The sequence below is a fragment of the Geospiza fortis genome, unplaced genomic scaffold (genome assembly GCF_000277835.1).
Source record: "Geospiza fortis unplaced genomic scaffold, GeoFor_1.0 scaffold2, whole genome shotgun sequence".
NCBI classification, from domain to species: Eukaryota; Metazoa; Chordata; class Aves; order Passeriformes; family Thraupidae; genus Geospiza; species Geospiza fortis.
Window position 1 is genome coordinate 321,674 of NW_005054366.1, and position 9,742 is coordinate 331,415.

General features: G+C 44.0%; 1 protein-coding gene across 2 annotated transcripts in view; it reads right to left on the reverse strand.

Annotated features, from left to right (window-relative positions):
• Nucleotides 1–9,736, reverse strand: part of IGF1R (insulin like growth factor 1 receptor) — a 170,488-nt gene extending 160,752 nt beyond the window's left edge. For both annotated transcript variants that reach the window (XM_005424221.2, XM_005424222.2), the window contains exon 1: nt 9,532–9,736. In XM_005424221.2, the coding sequence (XP_005424278.2) occupies nt 9,532–9,700 (169 nt within the window). In that variant the 5' untranslated portion in view covers nt 9,701–9,736. The remainder of the gene's footprint in view (nt 1–9,531) is intronic.
• Nucleotides 9,737–9,742: the final 6 nt, after the last annotated feature.

Genomic DNA, 9,742 nt, shown 5'->3' on the forward strand with positions numbered 1-9,742 from the left:
GGCCTTTGTTCCTTCAGAACCACAATCCACCTAAGAATATCTAAGCTTGAATCTTAAAAAGAGACTCCCTCACCAGAATGTGAACATTCGATATGTATGTCATGCCTCTTGTTGAGACAGTATAAATGAAAATATTTGTCCACGTAGTCAGCCTACTCCAGTGTGACAAAAATATAAACATTTTATTAGCAGTCACACAAAAAAAGAAACAAACAAACCTTCAGTCACTCCCAGGCAGGACCCTGGCAGGCTCAAGTCAGTCTCTAACCAAGCCAAGTCTCAAGTTTGAAATAACAAACTTGCTTTTCTTACACCCCATTGCTACTCTTTTCGACAGGGACAACTGCAGAGACCCCAGCTCCACCAAGGACATAGCTGCAGGGAATACCAACATCACTCAATAACACAAAATCTCCATATCCAAGGTGCACAAGCAACAGGACTAACAACAGACCCTTTGACTTTTTGCATCCTCTTGCACATACAAGTGGTCACACACCCTACCGGCCTTCAACTTGCCCCAGTCTCCCATCTCTCAGGTCTGAGGAAGAGGAGCAAAGTGCACAGAGTAACAGAACTTACATGTATCTCTGAACACAGGTGGACATTCACTCATTCCATACATCACAAGAGACAATGTGTTTGCAAGGGACCAATAAATTTACATCCATTTCACAAACTAACAATCTGACAAAAGCTTCAGCCACAATGAACTGAAAGATGATAACTGCAACCAGTACAGCATCACAAGCCGCTTCATCCTGCTGGAGTTCAGAACAACCAGAGAGAAGCAACAGCTAATCCAGTAGTGGAAGTCAGGCTCGATCACAATTCCAGTGGGCTCCCCCTTCTATCCAGTGGAACTCTGAACTCTTAAGAGTTTGTCTCATCACCCTGTTGAGTCTCTCTAAAGTTGGTTCTCAGCTGAAAGAAAGGTAGAACTACCTGAAAGCTTTAAAAAAACCAATCCATGTAAGTCCAGCAGTATTTTGGAGAACAAACCAAATCCCCAGTGGGACACATTGAATTGACTAAGGAAGACAACAACTTAACTACACGTCAAAAATCCCAAAAAAGAGAAAAAAAGAACACAATAAAACTAATTTCTGCCCTGGCAGAGGATAGGGACAGGGCAAACAAGGAATTTCCATTGCCACTTCAGCTCTTCACACTTCAGCCAAGTGTTACTCTGAGGCCAGCTGAGCTGAGTGAACATGTGTCCGCTCCTACGGCGCAGGGCTGGTTCCTCACTCCCTGCCCAACATGAACAGAGTGCACTCTTCAAACCTTTCAAGGCTGCTCTCACACTGACATACCAAGGGGATGTGAGAAGAGCAGCAGGGAAGTAAAAAATACTACTTGTAGAAGGTCAAAATGTGGAGACAACTCCAAACTGAAGCCAATGGAAATAATAAGGAAAGCAGCCCAGCGAGATCCAGGATAAAGCCCTTCCCTGCAAGCACAAGCCAACTCTCTTGTAAAAAGTTGGTTATAGACAGTTTCCAGGGGCAGCTGTCACCAGATCTTTCTCCAAAATGCTGTATCCCTTTGACTAAGGCTTGAGATTTGAACTATCCCTGTCTACAAGAAGACCTTCCACTTTCAGAAAATCCTGCAATCATTTTTACGGCTGCTCTATCACACATCATTATGGGGGCTTTTTCCCCTATCCCATAAATTCCTTCAGGAGCTTGCTTCTCAAACATAATGAGCTGCCTGTCTACAGAATCAGGAAAATGAGCACTGAGTCAATTTATGTTTGGGGAAGCCGTTTCTGCATCCAAGAGACCTGGAATTCTCTTTCCCCACCAATAATGCTCTCCAAACACAATGGCTCAGCTCTTGCAAACTCTTCCTGGAAGACTTTTCAAGCTGAGTACCACGATCCATATGGAGATCAGACACCGGGTCCCACTAAGTACAAGCACCTTGCTAGAACAGCTCTTACAAACCCACAGCAATGCTAACAGAGAAGAGTAAATAAAACAAAGCGATGCCACCCTAACCTCAGCAACACACAGCAATCAGCAGACACTTTCAACTGCTGTGCTTAAACTTCTCATCCCATAAATGCTCTCCCTGTTTCAGCAGAAATGTGTCTGTAACTAAAAACAAAGGGAGCATCTTGGTCCTCCCTGCAGCTTTGTCTCATCTGTCTCACACAAGAACTGCCACTACACCACGGTTTGAAGATAATGATGTACTCTCACTTGAGAATCACACACTCAGCTGCAGTTACCTACTGTATTCCAGTAGTAACAAATGGGAGAGATACTTCAAAGAGCACATTATCCCAGCTCTAATTTATGCATGCTCCCTCTTACCATCAAGCCATTTATTTTAAACCTGTCAGATATACTTGTAACATAGCATCATGAATAATTTAAAAAGTAATCTGTATAAACCAAGTTTATAAACTTAACAGCAGGTACAGTACCTTTCATTCAAGCAGACTGCTCTCTGATAAAGTACAAGAGATCTTTGACTACTTCAGCATGTATTCATTTCATGCATTCTGAACTTCAAAAAATTCTTCTTTCCTGCCTCCAATCAAACCCTCTGCTATTTGAACAGCATTGTGTAAAGAGCTCACTTAAATGAGTAGTGTAATAATTTGCAAATTGTTCATATTAAAGGCAAAAACTACAAAGCTGCTGGAAACAGTCAGTAAAAATGACCCATCACCAATTCAACAGCAGGGGATAACCACTTGTGTAAAGTTTGCCTCTGTCATTAAAAACTCTTAATATTTCCTGCATCTGCCTGATGCTGTCATTTTCTGACACTGCTCCCAGCATAGGCAGAAGGGATGTTCAACAAAGAACTCAAAAAAAAGCCCACCTGTTAAGAGAAAGTGTTTTGATCAGTTGATGCTCACACTTCCAAGTAAACAGAGCTATCTTTACAGCATGTAATGGCACCAATAAGGGGTTGGAGATAACATTCCCTGACCCGTCACAGAGCTATTGCAGCAACCTGCGCCTCGCTGGCAACACAGGCAAACAAACTCATTCGGCCAGGGGACCTGCCCCAAGCACACCTTCACAAACAAAGATTCACCAAAGCAGGACACACACACCAAACTTATAAACTATGGTGGCAAAGCACACTCACATGCAGTGTGACTGTTTACTGCTTTAAAAGATTTATTTGCATCATGTACACTTTTCTGAAGTCAGCAATGAAACAAAGTCTTACAACCCAACCTGGTCAGCACTTCAGGGACAGTGAGAATTAGTGCTCTAAGTTATTATTAAAATGACTTTGTGCTGCTGCAAAAGTGTGCATTTGATATCCTACCCAATTATTTACTGGTGGATTTGGTCCTCCAAAGGAACAAACTTAGTACTTTATTGGGGTGCAAGATCCATTCTCCTGAGATAGGTCAAAGAAAACAGTCTCATTGAAAAAATTCTCTGGGAAGTTGCTGAAATACACAAATGTTTGTTTCTGCTCACACCATCAAGTTTACCAAGAAAGAAATAGACTAACTGGAAATGTACAAGTCTGGACATTTCAAAATAAATAAATAAATAAATAAATAAATTCTGTTACATTAAAGTTTAGGAGTCGTATGCAAATCAATCTGTAAATAAAGAAACAATTTTGCTTTTCAGCACATTTTAAACAATCTCGTGCCACAACAGCAACTTCCTGAGGATATCAACACTGAAGAAGTTAATTGGCGTCTTGCAAGATATCCTAAGGGAATGGCTCATGTTTTGCATTTGCAAAGGTTGGAAAGCAAAACTTTCAGTGATAAGGGCGAGTTAAACCTTCACAACACACCCGGGTTTGCCAGAATGCATCTCCTTAATTAATTAATAAGTCAAAGTGTTATCAAACTTAATGAGCAAAACCAACAAGTCCTGTCTAAAGGAACCAGAATCTATCTTTGAGCTTGAGGACTCGGTACAGCTGTTTGCAGAGCACAGAAACATATGAATGAACACTGTGTGCTGCTGATCGTTTGCCTGTCCTCAAAGTTTCTCTCAGACAGTTCTGGACACAAAAAAAGACAAATATAGTACTCCAGAAATCAGTCCAGATTGTACCTGTCATGACTTGGCTAACAGCGAAAAAAAGCAGCCCAAAAAAACCACACACAAGACAGGCTGGCTAACAACCACCAATGTGTCTTCATCAACTGCTGTTTGTTGAGTTCTGCTTTTGTACAAGAAAAAAAAAAAGAAAGAAACTATTCTTTTTAAGTGGTTTTCATAAATCATAAAAACTAATCCAACTAACCTACACAAAGAAGCTGTCTATACAATTTACAGTGATAGAAAAATTATACATGTCAAATAGATCAAAATACTAAAACAGTATTTCTACCTTTCAAACACATCACTGCATTCCCAAAGTCTTTCTGCACACAAACTCTTAAAAGCAGCACGTTCCATTAGCACCAAAGCCCAGAAACCTTAAAAGCTCAGCTCTGTCAGGAAGATCCAAATTAAACTGCAACTACAAATCTGCAACAACTTTAATTATGGGACTCCCGAGACAATTACTTAAACTGCAGCTTTTTTTTTTAAATTTAGCATCCACAATAGTTTTCAATAATAAACTGCAGTTTACCCATTCCTATGTACGCAATCACACATAAATAAAAAACAGCTGCTACTTGATAACATCCGAAAGCATTTCCAAATGTGAAAGCTTTACACTGAGATCCAAGTAAGAATGTATTTAATTTCATAAACAAAAGTTCCAGGAATTTTTTCAGTTGCCATCAGCTTTTCAAGTACAATAATGCTCATGAAGTTCATTAATTTAACTACAGATAATTCAAATAAATACATTAACTTCTAAAAAATAATTTAATTCAGCACAGTTTGTAAGTTATGAACTTTAGAGCCATTACAGATGATGAGCTAGATAAGTTGTTTGCTGTGTGGGATCACAAAGTTAACATCCAGTGTGAGAAAAACAGGTTTCCTGCATGTGTTATTGCCTCTCTCTCTCTCAAAGTTCAGGACCATAAACAAACTTCTCTACAACGAAGTTTGCGGTAGCTCACAATTCACAGATGGAATATACACACAATATAATTAATCATTTAACAAAACTGCCTCTTCTGCTCTCACTGAGATAATCGTTCCAGTGATCACTGGTAAAATCTACCTCAGAGTAAAAAGAAAACAAAAATTACTGGGGAAGAGAAAAGGCATTAGTTAAACATGAACTGAAATTATCCTTTAAAGCTAATAGTTTCAGCCCTGAAATGGATTTTAATTTTAAATGTTAGATGCTAAAAAACAAATTCTCCTCCAAGATCTCCTTAGTAAATTGCCAGTTTAGCAGAAAATTAAACAAGATTTGAAACAACTTCTCCCATGGTAACACATACTGATAGAAATTAATTATTTACCAATGAAGACAGATTCAAAAATCATCACGTGGATGCTCTTTAACATTAGATTTTGTGTGTATCTTTCAAGATGAAAACAATTTCAGCATCGCTGGCGTGTGCTTTAACTATACCCTAGAATTAGTTTGGATGAAAAACACGTCAGGGAAAAGCTGACATGAAAATTAACACAGTAGTTGATCATATCTGAGCAATTTCCCTATTAAACCAAATAAATCATGTCTTCTGTTGGGCTGAAGTCAATCTAATTGATCTGTCTTCTTGCTCTCGGCAGCCCCTTCCTTCCCTCACGTCTCAGAACATAAACACTAAGTAAAATTTTCTTCACTTTACACACACAAAACCCCCCAGTGTTTCTCCCTCAAATGTTGGTTCAACACTGAAACCTCCAACACACCCTCTTTCCACACCCATCCCTCTGCTTCCCCACGTTCAACACATTTTGCCTGATATTAGCTAAGTCCCTTCCATTTCCTAACCCTCTCAGTTTCTGACTCACACAAGCCTTTGCTCCAGTTCTGGTTTGCAAACCAGAAGTCCAACCCAACACAATCAAAAAATGGTCCAGGTACTGTCTGGCTCACTCTCCCTGCCCCGGACTCCTGGCACCATCACTCCCTGCACGCTTCCCTCCTCTCCCCTTTCTGCTGCACCCCCCTGATGCCAATTCCTCACTGGCTCTGGCATTTTCTGCTCACAGCCTCAATTACAGCAGGAACTATCCAACTCCCAGTTACCAACACTCCCTAACCACTGGGTGTACAGGAAAATGCTGATGCAAAAGCGAGGTGTGTGTAACGCCGACACTCAGCAGGTCATGAGGGCTTTACTAAGCAACCTGGGAGAGAGATTAAGCATCAGCATGAGCTACTGTTCATTATCAGAAACACAACATCCAGCCTGGATAGACAAACAAAAGCTCAGCGCTAACATGAGCAGACCCATCAAGATATCCATCAATCTGAAGTATTATCACACCTAAAACTATTATTTTTCTTCTAAGTGTTTAACCCGTTCCCTCCTAGACATTCCCTCTGTAAATACACAGAAGGCTGAAAATCAAAACCCCCATCATGCTCTAGGGAGAAAAGGAAGAAAACACCGTGTTTATGCCTCATCCTAAACCCACCCCCAGCATCAAACAGCCTCCAACAGTTGTAGCTTTACACATCAAATGCACGGGTACAGCACCACAAACTCTAGCTTAATGAAAGGTCTTCTTATTTCCATTTTTGTGCCATGCTAACACAATCTCAGGGAATTCTCGGCATTTTTAATGACTTTTTCTGAATCAGAAGCTCTCCGCTGAAGCTACCTGCATTTTAAAGAGGTTTCTGTCACATAACTACACACACATTTTATAGAATTTAGCATTAAAGGGATGGGTCTCTTCCCTCCAGTTGTAACTCCTTTGTATTCCTATTTAGGAATGCCTTGCTTGTTTGACCGAAAATGGAAGTGCCTTTTAGCTATGACACAGTATATATGAAAAACAAATAAAAATTAAGATTAATCTTCCTTCCACTATTGTGGGGAGAGAGAAGAATATGAAGAGATGTAAAACATCTGCTCTGGAGATCATTTTTCCCCCTAACAGCAAAATTCTTTCAGCAATAACTCGTGAAAACAAAGGCTATTAAACTGTAAACTACAAAGACAATCGATTAGAGGCAGTATTCAGCTAAGACAAGTTTTTCAGCATATCTTCCCATATTTAAATGCCTGGATCTTCTTCAGAAGATATTTCATTCAGGATGTTCATTTTAGGTGAGTGGTAACCACAAACACTTCAGAGGACTAGAACCTAAAATCCTAACATACTCTTCCTGCATTACTTCATTGCCAGAGCTGGGTGAGCATTTTTATTTCAAGGTACTTTGTACCAGGTAAGACAAGGAAAACAATTCTAAGTGTGTATCCTAGCAGTTTAAGAATGCACCAAATCTCCTCCTCCTCCTCCCACTCTGTTTCTCCACGCTACTGGATACTTCATAAGCCCTTCCCTGAAGAAGGGCACGGGGGTTTTGTTTCTAAACTTAATGATTAATCTTCCCTCTTGAAAACAGCTCTAGCCAAAAAGTTCAACTGATGGAAGTAAGACTGCAGCTCTCCAGCCTCGGCTGGCCCAAAAGCCTAAACTGGGCCTTAATTTGAAAGGAGTTAACAGGCATTTACTGCCTAGTGAAACATAATTATTACTCAACATGCATTACAGGCTCCGTCTATGTGCTTCTTGCTCACTTATCTTTTTTTGTGTACTTAGCCTCACTGCCAGTGCATCCAAAGAACTTCCCTTTCTTTTCAATCTGAAACCACTACTTTTAGAAAAGCCCTCCTGCCTCCTGGATTCTTTCCCTTTACATTTAAAATGGAGAAATTTGATCTCCTCGTTCCTTCCCTCCAACAACGCGTATCTTTTTGAAGGGGAGAGGCACACAACAGCAGCTCTAGAAGTGTATTGAAAAACACACGGCAGAAGAAATTAAAGCATCAGGATGCAGTACAGGAACATCCCTGCTTCTGCAGACGCTGAAGGAGAGGGAGCACTGTTTAAAATGGTTGGGCTTCAAGGCACATTTACCATCTCTCCGTCTACAGAGATACTCCAGGAAACAAGGGAAGGCTAATTTCATGCAAGAGATCCTCAATCCAGCGTGAGCCCGACATACCAGGAGAAAACCGATCAGCCCCGGGATTAATCCGGTGATGATTGCAGTGTAATCAATGGCAGCGCAGCCCTCCCTGCCCCCTCGATTCCCCCTGCGCCCGAGAGGGGCGGGCACTGCAACACAATCACAGGTTGGAAACGCACAAAAACAAAGTCGGGGCTCTGGCAGCTCCTGAGCGAGGCGGGCGGCCGCACGCTGCTCCAGCCTCGGCGCTGCGTGCCACACGGCCGCTCACAAAAATGCATCACCCCTAAGATCGCAGCCCGTTCGGCCATCAAACCTTTCTATTTAACCACAAACGTAAAGCGTCAATGCGCGAATTAATTCTTTTCTTCTTGGTTTTTTTTTTCTTTTTTTTTTTAATTAAAGGCAGCCTGTGACCTTTAGATTGCGGGATGCCGCCGTAATTCCGCACCCCGCGCACAGCGAGTGGAACCCCTCCTCGGCGGTAAAGCGGCAATAAAAGGCAAGGCGTTCATTTCCAGGAATTCCTCACTCACTACGGCAGGTTATTGCATACAGCCTCTAAATATTGACAGAGATCAAGCTCCTTCCATGCGGGGAAAGCGAGCGGAGTCCTTCCCAGCCCTGCTAGTGTTTACTACGCAGATCGCAGCCCTGGCTGCGGCGTCTGAGCGCTGCCCCGCGCTCGGGGGGGACACAAAGGAGGGGCACGGCCCCCTCCGCCGGGCTCGGGGCTGCGGCGCTGCCGACCCGTGTGTACAAGCAGGCAGCCGCCTCCCGGGAAGGAAGGCGGGCATGGCAGGGAGGGAGACGCGCAGCCCCGGGTTGTTAAACGTGCTCGAGGAGCAGACGCGTAACAGGAGGAAAACACGCAGAGCCCCGCGGGCAGGGGCGAGACCCGCTCGACGCCGCGGCGGGAAACGGCGCGAGCCCCGGGAGCCCCCCTCAGAGCCACGGGCAGGGAGCCCCTCACACGGAGCCCGGTACGAACAGGGAGCCCTCACAACCCCCCCAAGGACAGGGAGCCCCTCGCACACAGCCCAGACACGCAGGGAAGCCCCTCACGCACACGCACACACACACACACGGCGAGGGAGCCCCTCGCACAGGGAACCCCCTCACACACACAGGGAACCCCTTCACACACACAGGGAACCCCTTCGGCAGCCCCCTCACACACACAGGGAGCCCCTCACACACACACCCAAACACAGGGAGCCCCTCACGCATCCGCACACGCAGCGAGGCCCCCCCATCACCAGCCCACTCACACACATTCATACAGGGACCCCTCCCTCACATACACGCACAACACCCACATAAACACACGCACATTCACAGAATAACCCCCCCCCCACACACACACAGGGAGCCCCCCACACACAAACACAGAGACCCCCTCACGCCCCACCCCCAAACACACACAGGCAGCCGCCGCCCTCGCCCCCTCTCCGGCAGCCCCTCACTCGGAGGCTCCCTCACCGCGGGGTCCCTCTCGCACCCCCGGGCACGCACTGTACTCACTTTCCCCATTTGTTGGCCACAGACAAAGTGCGGCGAAGACGAGCAGGAACCCCCAGACGACGGCGAGGGACCCTCCTCCAGCGCCAGACTTCATTCCTCTTTCTTTAATTGGACAAAATCCCCCTTTCCGAAAACAAAACAAAGCAAAAAGAAGTCCAAAATTGTTCATTTTCTTTCCTCTCCCCGTCCTCTAAAAATAACGAGCGGCGGA